The sequence below is a fragment of the Rattus norvegicus genome, chromosome 10, assembly GCF_021556685.1.
Source record: "Rattus norvegicus strain SHRSP/BbbUtx chromosome 10, alternate assembly SHRSP_T2T, whole genome shotgun sequence".
Classification (NCBI taxonomy): domain Eukaryota; kingdom Metazoa; phylum Chordata; class Mammalia; order Rodentia; family Muridae; genus Rattus; species Rattus norvegicus.
The window spans coordinates 64,745,917-64,762,114 of record NC_141543.1 but is presented as its reverse complement, the minus strand read 5'-3'; the positions used below and the strand labels follow the sequence as shown (position 1 = coordinate 64,762,114).

The following is a 16,198-nucleotide window of genomic DNA, read 5'->3' as shown; positions in this document are numbered from 1 at the left end:
TGCATACTGTGATTCTTCATCTGCTTCCTTGTAGTAGCTAGAATCACCACCCACAATGAGCTGTTACCTTCTGCATCAATCATCACTTTAAAAACAAGTTCTCTGGGCTTGCCTAGAACTCAGTTTGGTGGAGGCATCTTCTCAATTGGGGTTCCTTCTTTCCAAAGGAATCTGGCTGGTGTCAAGTTGTAGAATACTTGGTTAGCATATACAATACACTATGTTCAATCTTTAGCACTGGATTACAATAAGTTTTATAAGTGTGTCATGGATGGAATTGGATGAACAAATAGTTACAAATAACACACAAATTATAAAACTGTTCACCAAATTATTTAGGAGAGGGAATAAAGTCTTTCAAAACTACCATATTTAATAAGGCTGTAAATATGACAAATGTAATGAATTAATTTCCACAAAGAGAAAAAAAGCATGATACTAATACATATTGAAGAAACCAAGAGGGTAATCAATATTGCATGTATGTCTTTCACTGTGTCATGCCATAGGTAGCCAATGGGTACCACTCATTTTACATTCCAAATAATTAGAAATAAATGGAAGGGAAAATTATTTCTAATAAAAGTTCTTAGGTTACCCAGTATGGTGGTGCATGCCTTTAATTCCAGCACTTTAATCCCAGAGACAGGCAGATCTCTGGGTTCAGGGTCAGCCTGGTCTACAGAGCAAATTCTAGAACAGCCAGGACTGTTTCACAGAGAAACCTTGTCTCAAACAAATTGAAACATAAAAAGCTCTTAGGACAACAGTAAGTGTGTGAAGATATTGTCAATATCAGTGAACTGCAAATTGAAATCACTGGAAGATAATACTTATCTCACCATGAAAGCAGAAAAAAAGTTAAAAATAGTAAATCTTAGTGAGGATGTAAAACAACACTTCTATACCTGTAACATTTATTTATATGTGGCTGGAGAGATGGGTCAGTGGTTAGGATTGATCACTGACTATTCTTCAAAGGGAGCCCAGTTTAATTCCCAGTACTCATAGTAACTCCACTTCCAGGGGAATCTTGGCTTCTGCCTTTTGTGGCCACTGTATAAATATGGTATATTGACTCACACAGATGGAAAAATACCTATACACATAAGAACTAATTAAAAATTTAAATGTTTATTGCCTTATAATTACAATATACATTATGTAGTATTTATGGTGAGAAACTGAAATAGTAAACATGTAGAAATTAATTAAAATTTTAAATATACATTGCCTCATAATTATAAATATACATTCTATTTATTAGATCATTTATAGTGAGACTAATAAATAGTAAAGGCACTTTGTTACCTGTAGTTCTTAAAATCCAGCATCCAACCATCTCTGCAGTTTCCTGGTTGAGGACACTAATGAGATAAGTTGGCAACTGAGCACTGTGTGTCAAAGCAAAGGGGATTGAACAAGGTATTTGCAGTCACAAGACCTCTGACTCATAAATATAAAAATTATTTCATATTTTCCTGGTTCCTTGGTAAAGTCTAATAGCTGATCAATTCTGGCTAATTTAATAAGAAACAGCATTCTTACATTGGGTATCTCGGGCATCATCCATGGCATTGTATGAGAGTTTTTCAAACACATGATAGAAAAGCTTATCCTATAAATAATCAATATCACATGCATTAGTGCATTTTAAAAACTATTTAAAAGGAGATGGAGTGTAGCTCAATGGTAGAGAACCTGTGTAGGGTATGAGACTTGAACTTTACTCACCAGCATCATATACAAGATTATTTTCAATGGTATACATGAGTTGAATAGACATTGGAAGGTTTCAGTTAGGAGGAATGAGCCAGAGAAATTTACTATACAAAATATTGACTATTGATAACAATATACCTTCTTCAAAAATATTTTAAAATGGATATAAAATATTTTCATTACAAAATAATAACTATGTGAACTATTAGCAAGGCATATTACTAATTAGCTAGAGTTGACCATTCTGAAGTACATATAGCCTTCATATATTCCATGATAAACACATACATTTATAATTATTATTATAGCAATGAAATACATGCACCAAAACAGTTGGAAGTGATCATGATGGAAAGCACTAATTAAACAAGGATGGAACTGGCCATTAATGATATGGGAAAGCTACAAGTGTGAACCATATACAGAATTTCAATTTATCTTTAGAAATACAAACATTTTCTTTGGACTTTATAATTATTTTGTGAAATTCATCCATTTTGGGCATGCTTTTTATTATATGTTATTTTAATATATACTCTATAATATATTCGTTTATCATATTGATTTGTATTTAATTTTAATAAACATGTTTAAATAGAAAAATAACATTTTTATAAAACAACATTAACATTTTATTTAAGCCTATATGCCAAAACCATCCATTACAATCTATAGTCAATATTAACATGTTTCTCTTTCCTTTCATCAAAATCTAGTATGCACTGTACACTTATAGGACAACTTTTATTGAATTAGTCTCTTTTAAGTGATTAATCATAATATGTAGCTTATGGTTACTTTATAAGGATATGATCTGAGGTATAGCTTCTCTATGAGAATTTTATATATAATTAACATGATATATAACACTTTTTTAAGGATAGCAGTGCCAAAGCACTAAAAATTTGGCCTTGGCATGGTACATGCGTGGGAAAACTTTGAATGCTACAGAACAGGAGAAACTTAAGTCATAAGGATAACCAGCCCATACGACACAGAATGAAGAAGAGCCATGATGAAAACAAATGTCCTGTTTCCCCTAAAATCACTAAAAATGATCAGAAAACAAAAACTGAGTCAGGGTCTCTGTAAGTTAGAAATGACATTAAACAACTGAGTCTGAGGGCTGTAGTAGAGTCCTAGATATAGAGACATGGAACATTAAATCACAGTCCAAAAGTAGACTGTGCAAACTGGGGACTTGACTGAGTCAGGCAGTCAATGAAACTAATGGGGTCAGACCAAAACCAAAACAAACCAACCAACCAGACAACAAAAACAAAAACAACAACATCAAAATCTTTGGCAAAGGCCAGGCCACCATCAACAAATTAAAATAAAGTTCATTTGTACAACCTTACCCATACCACTTCCACTTTTTTCAATAGCTTCTATTTCTTTATACCCTCTCTGAAGGCTGAGGTGATGGTGGACCATGGAGCAGTTAATTGTAAAAATTTAAAGGTCAACAGACCCTTGGCCCCACGGCAGCTCTTCTGAGCTTCTTTACCAACTTCACCTTGGAGCAGGTAGCATACTACCACTACTAGCCTTCTTTGCTGATGGAGAGTAAGAAGACCCTATTTGTCTAAATGCCCCCACTCTCCTAATTCTTCAGCCACATATTGCAGAAGCTGGGAGGAAAGAAATGACTAGTCTACCTTAGTCCAAGGTCCACTTAGAACACAGGAGCTGCTTATATTGGCAGAAAGTCATGAAGTACTCTTTTGAGGACATATTAAGTAGGAGATCTCTCTTGCCATCTATAGATGCTAAACTTTTAACATCTTTGCAACCAATTCTCTATTAAGACAAATTTGTTTTTATTTTATATGTATAAATGCTTTGACTGCATATATTCCATGACCATATGCATGCTAGTGCCCATGGTGGACAAAAGGGAGCATTAGTTCTCTTTGAACTGGAATTGCAAATGGCTGTGAACTCCATGGTGGTGCTGGAAATCAAACCTAGGTCTAACTAGTTTCCTCAACTACTGTCAAATCCCTTCACCCATGTATTAAATTTTTGACAATGAAGCTGTTAGATGGCAACTACACTTCTTTTCCTCTTATGTATCACCAGGAAGGGATGAAAAGAGGATTCAGAGGGTAAAGTACTTGATACACAGGTATGAAGAACTGAGTTTGAATCACAAGCACAGGCATTAAAAGCATCGGTAACATCAGCTTATTGGGGTGGAGACCAGGGATCTCTGAGCTCAGTGGCTAGCTAGCTTAGCTGAAACAGAGAGCTTTGGTTTCAGTGGAGAGACTGAATCAGGAAATACCATGAAGAACAACTGAGGAAGACATCTTATAACAACCTCAACTCCTGCATACATACACTCCCATAAATATAAAAACTGAGGAAAACCTCTCATAGCAACCTCAACCCTGCATGCATACACTCCCATAAATAGGCACACCTACACATGAGCAGATACACTTCTGTATACCACACACAAAGACACTTGATCTTAGCCAAAAGGCTGAGAAACAATATCACACACAAATAAATACATAAAATCTACACATGAACAGGTACACTTCTGTCTACCACACACAAATAAATATACAAAACATGAACAAATATATAAAATTCAAGTCCAGGGAACATTAGAGGCATCAGAATTGAAGGGAATACAATGGAGAGAGAGATGTCCTAAGACAGCAAGGAGCATGCAGTGATATACACAGCACTTCAGTGGTGAGTTCTTTCAATTCACTTTGCACATACAAACATCATTATAATGGGACAATACAAAAACTTACCTCACAATGACATATTCTCTAGAGAGACACTGTGTTCTAACATTTGGAAGACTCAATGCTATCATCACTAGGTTCTATAACATTGATGGAGTACTTTTTCAAATGTATTTTGATCCATACCCACTGTATGATTCGCAAACCTTGGTTTTAGAGAAAAGATATGAGAATAAAACAACAGTTATCTCAAGTGAGATGTTGAGTTTATTTCTAAATGTACTAAAATTATGAGCACTTAATGGACAATGATGAAATGTAGCTTCTTGTAGGAGGATGGTCTCCTAGACCTCAATAAATGTTTTCAGAGACCCTTAGGAGTCATGAGCTACTGTCTATGATTCTGGCAAATTAAAGGCAAGTTACTGGCCTTATATTCAAATTTCAGTGACTTACAGATCATTTTTTGGAACTGTGTTTAGAATTATTAATTCAAAAAGTAAAAACTACTGAAAATATATCGCAGATTACTTTCTGTTAAGAGCTCTGGTTATCTCCAATTACAAAGAAATGACTTAGTGATGGTGATAGTAGAGACTAAGGGTGATGCTCCTATATTATCCTATAGAATTTTCCTTTAGAACTATCTGTGGAAGAGAATCTTCTGAATCCTATGTCAGCTAATCTAACTGATTGTGGCTCTATCCAGACCCCGCTCCTTGCCTCCTGCTTCCACACTGTGCATTTCCAAATGGAATCCCTATAATTGTCCTCTCACCCCTTTCTTCTGTGGGGCAACAACTCCCAGGATCCCTGAGTCCCAGAGAAGCTCATTAGTAACACACCTAGTATTTCCCCCTTTACATTACTGCCATGCTATTCTAAACCACATATCTAAATAAATTATGTTACCAGTGAGAATTCTGGGTTCACTCCGATTTTGACATTCTCAGAAATGTGTCATTTAACCTTCATGGCCTTTGCTGGTAATTATTTTCATTGACTTCTGCAGTAGAGGGACACACAGTAATTGAAAGCAATAATGACTTCCAAATCTTATGACCATATTGCACTAAAACCCACTGATATGTGTAAATTTTGTGATAGGTGAATTACTTGTCAATAAAGACTTTGTTTAAAAAGAGCTCACAGTATTAGGGCCAAACACTGCACTACATGATACATTGCCTTGTGTTATTCAGTGACTCTCTCTCTCTCTCTCTCTCTCTCTCTCTCTCTCTCTCTCTCTCTGTGTGTGTGTGTGTGTGTCTGTGTATGTATGTGTGTATGTGTGAATTCTATCTGTTTCTTTTGGCTAGACTTTAAGTTCTGTGATATGGAGTAATGTGTTAATTGATCCTCAAAGACCTTCTATTCATTGGTTGGTTATATCATTTCTGTGAGATAGTTACTATGTAACTGTTATATACAGTGCAGTGAGCCACATGCTATGGTGGGAAATAGCAGCCAAGGTAACATGATTTCTGGCCTTAGAAGTCTCTGATCTAGCTGTTATAGAGGACTATTCACCGACCTACTAATAAGTTATAGTTTCTTACCAGTAACTTAATAACTTAATTGCAATGAAATATGTGGCACAATATTATTAAGGGGGCTTAATTTTATTCACTGATTGAGGGAATATATCCCTGTTTTCTTATTATGTTCTAGCATTATTGAAATTATAATATTGTATATAATTTTTCTTGTTCCTTTTACTCTTTCCAAACCCTCCCATATAAACCACCTTGTTTTTTTCAAATTTAATGCATCCATTTTATTAATTGTTGATACATGGATATTTGGAACATATTTACATTTGAAAAAGCCCAGAGGTTATCAAAAAGTTAAGAAATGTTTACAAAGTAAGCAAAATTTGTGGTTGCTGAGGTGTACTGAGTAACCAGAACAGTGCCCAAGTGGGAAGAGAAAGCTCAGAGATACACCTGGGAAAGCTAACCATATTTAAGTGTGCAGGTACATACTTATTTACATTTTGTTAGCACATTCTCTATGACTCTTTATGGTGAATAGATGGAAGACATTTGAGACCAGAAGCAAGGAGCCTACTGGGAGCCAACCAGGGTAAAGTTGATAGTGGTGATAGTGGCTTGAACTTCTAAACTGGCAATGAAGACAATCTACTCTTGGTATTGATAACATACTACTTGATCAGCCTTAATACTGAAAATAAAAGAACTGATTGAGAACTTGTTAGGACTTAGTATTCAGAACTCAGTGATGATCTGCTTATAGAGGGAGAAGGAGAGGAAGGAGTTAGTACACCTGTGTTGATAGACTCCATCCACATCTATATTGTTCTGCGCTTACACGTCAGTCAAGTTCACTCATCCTGTGATCAAACTAATTGGAAGAGATCTTGACCTCTGCCTTGTGCTCTTGTCCTGTCACTTTTCTTCCAACATATCCACTCTATTGGTGGGGCTTTAAAAGAAAGTTCTCATTTGGCTTATTGAGTGCTTGTTTCTATTGTCATTTTAATTTGAAATTTCTTTAGTTATTCTACTTATTGAACTTTATTTTCACATCTGATATTATTTTCCTTATTTTTAATACTTCATTTCAATTTTAGGCATATTCATGTTTTCTTTGAGTTGTCATACTCAAAGAAAATATACTTATGATCATTCTTTTAATCTCTTTATTAAAACATTTATATAAAATTTTATATAAAAATAAGCCATTCTTAAACATTTTATACTAAAAAATGAAGCATCCTTTTCAATTCTTTTATATATATATGTCACACACAGACACACACACATGGGGGGGTCATATATAGCTGGATCATAAGGTAAATTTGAGGAGATTCCATTCTTATTTATATAGTAATTGTTTTATTTGTAGAAAATAAAATGTATTTTAATAATTTCCCCTTCCTCAAAAGCCTCTAATGTTCTCTCTCAAATACATGTGATTTTTTAAAAAAATATTATACCTAAATATTTAAATACAATCTGTTATCCACATATATGTACATAGACGATTTTATGACTGACCTTTAGGTATTAGGTCACATATTGGGGGTTTATTCCCTGGGGAAGACTATTTTACCCATTCTCAGTATTCTTTATGTACTTATAGTTCTTTTTATAGGGTTGAGTCCCCATGAGAGTTTCCCCCTTTCACATTAGCATGTCTGTTATCCTCGATCAGACCATGCTGATTAGAGTATGGGTGTAGCTTCTCTGACATTTCTAAGAGACGCAACCTCACTTCCTGTTCCTTTGGAACTTACAGTTTTGTATCCTTAAGTATAGGAGTTGTGTTGTAGATGTGTCAGTTGAGACTAAGTACTACAGTATCAAGTGTTCTCTGCATTTTGATTGGTTGTGTTTTTTCTAATTTCAGAATCAGGAATCAGAGAGTAGGAACTAGAAGTTAGATGAGGCTTTAAACACTTCAAGCCATCCCCCAGTGATATACTTTCTCTGGCAAGATTGCACCTTCCCTTACCCTCCAAAACAGTGAGTACCACCAATTGTGTACCAAGTTTTCAAATTCCTGAGCCTACAGTGGACATTTCCTACTAAAATCATTGTAAGCACCAACACTTACTTACCAAACCAGGATCTCCTACTATGATTGGTGGAAGTGAAAACCAGGCCAGATGGAGGAATCTCAGTAAGAATGAGACATGTTTATTCCAAGCAGTCTTTTTATACACTTATCAAAAGAGAATATAAAGGTGATTGCTATGATATAATGGTTGCAAGTTAGAAAAGGTATATAAGACTAGTGCCTAACACCATTTAGCCAAGTTCTACATACTTTGTTGACTTCTAGGGTGTACAGAGAACCACAGTCAGCCTAGATATTTCACTGTCTAAGGGAATACCTTGGCCTCTCAGGAACTGAAACTCACTGAAAAGATCCATGGAATCTAACATGATAAACTTATAACACATGTCTCCCAAGGAGGCTAGACTAGGTCAGTACAATGATTTCTTGCAAGTTATCACATTTCATTCACCATTCACCACAGGCTCATGGCTATATAATAATTCACAATGTAGTTAGTTCACCTTTAATAGTATCCATTGTCTTTTACAACATTCTTATTGCTTAAAAGCCAAAAGTGATTTCTGAGACTCAAAGTACTCTTACAAGTATAATCCCCTTTTAAGTAAAACAAAACAAAGTCCCACAGCTATATAAACAAACAAAAACAACAACAACAACAACAACAACAACAACAACAACAAAACCAGCAAGCAAGCAAACCAATCCCCCAAAACTCAAAACAGGAAAAATTACCTGCAATATATATTGGAATAGAGAGTTTATTAGCATTTCAACAGAGAGAAATGGGGACCTACTAAAGACATAATAAATATAACAATAGCAAAACCAAGAGAGGCCAAAATCCAAATTCAGTAGTTCCATGTCTGGTGTCTGGAGATTTGCTTTCAAAGGGTTTAGATGACTCTGCTTCTCCAGTTTTTATGCCTGCCGTGTACAGCTCTAGCATGGGCTGTTTCCACTCACTATGCAGAGCTGTTGTTGGCCAGTGTCTCATTGTTCTTGTATCTAGGGGTCTCTGCTAAAACCCAAGATTGTTTTATAGCTTCACCCAGTGATCTCATGCAATCTCTTGCACTCTTACAGCCTTCAAGCAGGGACTTCACTGCAATGTGCTACATGTCATAGGTGGCTCCTCGAAGCCATGAAGGAATAATCCATGATCCCTTCACTCTCAGATACTCCATGTTTCTAATGACAGCACTGATGGAACTACCAACTTCAGCTGTTGGATTGTGGTGGAGCCTGGCCTCTTTGAATCATTACCCGTATCCCCTTTCTTCCATGTTGAAAGCTGGGATGAGACTTTCCCTGGTGTTGCCCTTGGTCTGCTGATGGTTAAGTATCCTGGGACACAGAAACTCACAAATCACACAGCTTTGAGGGGAGCAGTTATCCAATGGAATAGTATCCTGAGTGATGGGCGCCAGGAACTACCCAGCTCTAAGGTCAGACAGTGTCCCATTCTAAGGCCATTCTGAGACATGGGTGCCCAGGAACCACACAGCTCTGTGGTGGGACAGTGTATCAAGGGAAGGGTGTCCTGAGTCATGGGATCCCAGAAACCACATCGCTCTGAGAGGAATCCTCCTCAGGAGATGTGTTAGAGGTCCCAGGGGAGGGTATCCCCGGCTGAGCTGAGAAGCCCATGAACCCTACCTCTGCTTCACTTCTTTGCTTATTTTTTTTGCTTTTAGGCTTTTCCCAGTGATAGAAGTACATTAGGCAGCAAGTATCATAAAATATTTATTGAGAGGGACAAATCCAAGGTTGGCTCTTTCTGCTCCTGGGAAGAGACAGCATGGAAATTAACAGTAGGCAGGGCTTATATAAAATTTCTTATAGGGTGAAGCTTTTCAGGGCAGAGATGTCCACTTTGAGCATTGGTGAGACTTCAAGTCCTGAGGTTGGAGAGCTCAGAAATTGGTGAATTTTTCTACTCAGGGATTGGTGGGTTTCTGTGGGAAGGTCAGGGATGAGTAAGTTTTTCTGTTCAGACTTCCCCTAAGATTAGCATAATCTGGGAAGGGTCATATTGAGGGGCTGGAGATGGGCTTTGTGACATTTAGAGGCTGGAAATGCTGTTATGATAATTAGAGAGATCTGGAGGAGGGGCCTAGTTGCTGGAGACCTTCAGACATGGGCCTCCTCACTTTCCTGTCTTGAGGGTTTGCAGAGTTTCCAAAGTATGCAAAGTTTTCAAAGGGAGTCCACAGGGGAGAGTAAAGCCTTGGGTTGGTGTGAATAGTCAATCTCTTCCTCTACTTGCTTTTATATAAGGAATAAAGTAAACGTAGGTATAAAGTTTTTAAATTCAAAGTTGCAAAACTGCAAATGAACACAAGAGCAGCGTCCTTAAAAACAACTTTTATAAGCTTCTAGATCTTGCTTTATTACTGGAGAAAAAAGTTTCACAGGACATGAATATGATAATTCATTGTAAAATATGAAATACAACCTGGTAGTGACAGTGTAATAAAAACTGATTTAGGGCCAGGGCATCTCATAAAAGATAACAAAGTTATAGGAGAATATTTATATATAAAGTTGTGGAATATTATGGGGAGTATTGGTACTAGCTCTTCTTTGAACGTCTGGTAGAATTCAGGACTAAAACCAACTGGCCCCAGGTCTTTTTTGGTTGGAAGGTTTTTATTGTCTGCTTCTATTTTTAAGGGATTATGGGACTTTTTAATTTACCTGATCTTGATTTAATTTTGATATGTGATATCTGTCTAGATAAACCATTCATTTCTTCTAGAGTTTCTAGTTTTGTTGAGTATAGGCTTTTGTAGTAAGATATGTCTTTTTTTGTATTTCCTCCATGTCTGTTGTTATGTCTCCTTTTTCATTTATGATTTTATTAATTTGGATACTGTCTTGTGCTCTTTAGTTAGTTTGTCTAAGGGTTTATCTATATTGTTGATTTTCTCAAAGAACCAACTCTTGGATTTGTTAATTCTTTGTATTATTCTCTTTGTTTCTAATTGGTTGAATTCAGTCCTCAGTTTTGCTATTTCCTGCTGTCTACTTCTCTTTGTTATGTTTGCTTTTCTGTTTTAGAGCTTTCAGGTGTGCTTTTAAGTTGCTAGTATGAGAGCCCTCCAATTTCTTTGTGAAGTCACTCTCTCAGAGGTGAAGGGGAGAGGAAATGGGGGAAGAATTCTGAAAGGGGGCAATGGGAAGGAGGGGAACATTTGGAATGTAATAGTAAATGTAAATAAATAAAACAATTAACAATAAAAATAAATCTGAAATATAGACAAAAATTCTGGTCGAAATGGCAAAATCTGAGGACATATTTCAATGATGTATGGAATGAAGATACCATTTAGCAATGATATCCAAGCTATAGTTTAAGAATTCTTATGCAGTAGTTTTCTAGTATCAAGAGGACATGAAGGCTGAGTAGAGTCCATAGTTAAAAGCACATTTTAAATATTGAATAATTGATAGAATGATCCCTCTATAAAATAGCCTAATTTTTAAAACAAAAGATCAGAATTGCTAATATTAATATCACTATATTTACTTGATTATGTTATAAAGACATCGGAAAGATGATTATCACAGTCAGAAGACAGCTTTCATTTGAAGCACTTGTTTTAGGGCTCCCTTCATGTCTTTGTTTCTTAGGCTGTAGATGAAGGGGTTCAGCATGGGAGTCACCACTGTGTACATTATAGACATTACAGTGTCCTTCAGAGTAGAGTCATTAGCAGATGGACATAAGTAGAGGCCAATAATTGTTCCATAGAACAGTGACACCACAGACAGATGGGAGCCGCAGGTGGAGAAGACCTTGTGGATGCCTCGAGTTGAAGGGACCTTAAGAATGGAGGAAATGATGCGTGTATAAGACACTATGAGGAGTAGAAATGGAAGTATAACAACAAGCCCTCCTATGATCAATATCATCAACTCATTAATGTGAATATCAGAGCAGGCCAGCTTTAGAAGAGCAGACAGATCACAGAAAAAAATGGGGGATCACACTGTTTTCACAGAAAGACAACCTAGTTAAGAGCAAAGTATGCAACATGGCATGGGACATGGTCAGCACCCAGGACAGCACCACCAGACTCACACAGAGCTTGGGGCTCATGATGCTGGAGTAATGAAGGGGGAAGCAGATGGCTACATAATGATCATAGGCCATGGCCACAAGGAGGAAGCTTTCAAGGTCTGCAAAAAACAGGAAAAAGTAGGTTTGTGCCAGGCAGGCTGCATAGGGGATGGATGAAACTTGGCTCTTCATGTTCTGCAGCAATTTGGGCACTGTGACAGAGGAAAAGCAGAGGTCAGAGAAGGACAAGTTGCTGAGAAAAAAGTACATGGTTGTGTGGAGATGAGAGTCCAATCTAATGACAATGATGATGACGAGGTTCCCCAGGACAGTGGTGAGGTACATCGTCAGGAACAGTGCATAGAACAGGTGCTGGTGCTCTGGGGGGATGGGCAAGCCCAGGAGGAAGAACTCAGAGATGATAGTCTGGTTGTTTCCAGTCCTGATCTTTCTGTATTATCTGTTAGAAAAGTAGTAGGACACCTCACAATTTTAAATAAAAATGAACATATATGAAAAAGTATTTTACAATAATTAATCTCACAGTCGTCATATTATCTCTATATTCTAAGTTGCTAGAATTTCTTTTGCAATAAATACCTTAATTCCTTGTTTTCTAATGCTTGTTTCAGTGTTCCATTCTTTAATTCCTACTCTTATCTAAGGTATAAAATATATTGGCTTTTCTCTTACTTGTCAGTTGGTTAGGTGGCCTCAGTGATTATGATTTGTTTCAACTTTGTGATTTTCTCACATCTCAGTGTTCTCTAGGCTTCTGTGAAGATTATTATTTTATGATTACATATCTATGCCGATGAGAACTTCATGTTCTTGAATGACTTAGATTACCATTTCAGTTTCAGGTTGGATTTCTATCTTATCCTAAAAAACTGATTTCTTAAAAATGAATGATTTTTTCCCTAAAATGTGCTGCAGGCATTACAAACACATCAAATTTCAAATAAAACTTGCACGTTTGCAAAGTTCAAATAAGACCCCCATCTTCAGCCTATTTTTCCTGTTTGCCATGCCACTTAGTCTCTTGTATCAGAAAGGAATCCACAATTGATTGAGAGATCTGAGAGTTTTATCTCTTTCTTTCATCTCCCTCATCACCTATTCCCTATTTTATATGCCCTATAAATATTGAACTTCGTTTTCATTAATTTTTGGCCTAAATATTACTACTCTAGAGAGGACTATCATCTCAATTCACCTCACTGATTCTGAACCTCCCAACTTTTCTCAGTTTCCTTTGATATTTATATGTAAAGATCCAGTTATCCATTCTTGTTAATGAGTTGTTTGTTGGATTCTCAGTGCTTGTCTGATAAAATCTAAATTTCTTTCAGGGGCACCCTTGACATTGATGTACCTAAACTTTCCCTATCTCCACAGTCACATTTGGTCATACAATATGTTTGAATTCCATTTTCCAGCTATTATGGATTTAAATGTATGTCTTTCTTTTTTAAAGACTAAAAGACAACATTTATTGAATCAAAATCAATACTTTCTTTTTTAATACCTACAAGTCAATAGTGAGCTCGCTTTATTCAAGAATGAACAGTGTACAAAAAAGCATGCTTAGATTATAAAAATACGTTCATCTTGTCTTTTGGTGCTGATCACAAGTCACTGAGCAGATCAAGCAACTGCTCTACACTAAAAGCTCCATTTAATGACCAAAGGGGAGTTAATATTCAAAAACTTTCCAGTCCTACTGGAGAAGGTGCACCCAGCACACTGCTGTAATCTGCTGTTTCTCTTGCTTACTAGTTGTTACCATGTATTTCAGAGAAGTAATAGCAATATAATAAATTCTGGGTACAAAATCCTATTAGCTCCAATTTAAAAATGAGATGTGTGAGTAGGGGGAACAAATGAGTTCCTAAGGTTTATGGTCCCATGGAGGGAGGGTTGTCTCCTCGCACCTTTGCTGGCTTCCTTAGGCCTCCACAAACAGCATGTACCAGGTTTATCTCTACACTCTCTCGACCTTACTGGAACCCTGCAGGGCAATGGGGTGGTGCACTGGGTACAGTGTCTCACTGTGCTGAGAGGTCAGAGGCTGCCAGGACCATCACGGGCTTTGGGAGCCTTTGGCTTATTAATGACTTGCCTTGGAGCAGCAGTGACTGGGAGGGGCAAGGACAATGGCTTTCTGTGCTGTCCCATTCATCAGTGCTGACAATGCCAAGAAACTTTGTCTGCTATACAGAAAGAGTCTGCACACAGCAGTGCCCTGGCAGGAACCTCACCCTGGCTAAGCAGAATGACAGACTCTAGAGTGCAGTGTCCATATGGTGAATGAAAGACAACAGTGAAGAAAACATTTCTCCTCGACAGAGAAATCCTCTGTGCTCAGGACTGACACCTAAGAATGGAAAGAATTATAAGATCAAAGAATCAGGTCATCCAGTGTTCCACAATACAGGTAAATTATGCTCTGAAGAAATACAGGAGAAATGCTTTTGGCTTTTCCTGTGTCAGCCTAGTGACTCTTCAGTCAGCATTCTCAGGACAGTGACAGGTGAAGGCAGAAAAGAAAAGATCACAGCTTCTTTAGACAAGGACCTACATGCTTTCAACACTCTAATCTCAGTTAAGAGCCATCTTCTGCACAAATGCTAATCAATCAATCAATCAATGGCAGTTAGAGGACCACACGGTCCAGCTACCTACACTCAGCAGGGAAGAGAAACAGTACAGGACCTGAGCAAAGGACTCTTACTAACTACAGAATGTTACTGTGAAGGCTGATCACTCTGAGTCACCTAGGCAGCAGGTTGCTGTTGGAAGTTGACACAGCCTCCACAGTAAGTGGAACACTGGAAGGTCAAGGACTCTGAAAGTCACAGCTAGTAGCAGAGGCCAGAATTTCAACAGACAGTGGAAACAATTTGACACCAAAATACCAAATAGAAAACAGAGCAACAAGTACACAAAGAAGAGCTAACAGGACAAAGATGCTGAGAAACTGAATGGGCTTCACAATATTCAAATCTAGACTATATCTGCTCATAATCACAAGTCCTTACTCTCAAACAGATACATTGAACATTTACAGCCAACCAACTGCCTCTGGAATGCAGGCTTTCCTGTCACTGCTCTAGTTAACCTAGAACTCACTTAGATTATCTGTAAAGAGCCTTCTCTGAGAGAGGAGCATCCTCAGGCTGCAGGAGCTCGGGGTGGATGTCTGGCTTCCCATGGAGTCCCCTCTGAGCAGCACCATGGAATGTGCAAATGCTCCAAGTTTCCAACTCATAGAAAGGACTATTGTGCTTGTGGGTATCATACCTTATAAATATACATAAATGGTGGCAGTAATTATAGGTCTCTGTTTACCAGAAAATCATAAGGCAGAGGGGCTGGAGGTGCATTGAAAAGGTTTAAAATAGAAAAATTACAATACAGTGCTAACATTCACAAAGAAAACCATGCTAAGATCTGATCCATGCCAATTAAACATTGAAAATTCAGCTACAATCCAAAAAATTCTGTCACAGTCCCAGGCATGCATGCCGCTGACAGCAAGGCAGATTGGCCTGATGCTGCCTTCCTTAGAGCAGGAACGTCTTTGTTGGGGATCATGGGGGTGAAAAGATTTCCGCCACACATTCCTTTTTATAATTAAAATGAAAGAAATCCAATCACAAGACAAAAATATTGTAGAACTGTGGACAGAGTGAATACAGGAATGATGGGTGGAGGGTCCAGTGCCTTCCTACCTTTGTGTCTGCACATCAGCAGGCATTCCACTTCCATAACCTCTCTTGGACTGCATTTGGTTCTGAATGGAGCTGACTGAGTTTGTTCCACTAAATAGGTCTCCAGATCCTATGTGAGCTATGTGCACAAAGTTGGTTAGCTCTTCCACCATACTTCAGTCAACCTATTGTTGCCTCTTAGACTGAAGCTTCTCTGCAATACAGCAGTTCAAACACAACCAGAATGTACTCATGTTCTCAATCTAAGGCCTGAGCAAGCACCACCAAAGGCTCCAAATCTTCAGATAGGAAGCTTCACAACGTGCACCCTCAAAGTGAGGAACTGTCATCAAAATAACTTTATTTCACCGTGCTTCTGTGCTTGGAGTCAAATATCTCGAGCTGATAGAAAGGGAAGTCTGATTGTTTCTTTTTTCTGCTTCCAG

The 16,198-nt window shown here is 37.6% G+C and overlaps 1 protein-coding gene across 1 annotated transcript; it reads right to left on the bottom strand.

Moving 5' to 3' along the window:
- Window positions 1–11,509: 11,509 nt before the first annotated feature.
- On the bottom strand, window positions 11,510–15,925 carry Or1e1d (olfactory receptor family 1 subfamily E member 1D). Its single transcript, XM_087575146.1, is given in 4 exon segments — window positions 11,510–11,561; window positions 11,563–11,954; window positions 11,956–12,490; window positions 15,774–15,925. Coding segments are annotated over 4 exon segments (1,131 nt in total).
- Window positions 15,926–16,198: the final 273 nt, after the last annotated feature.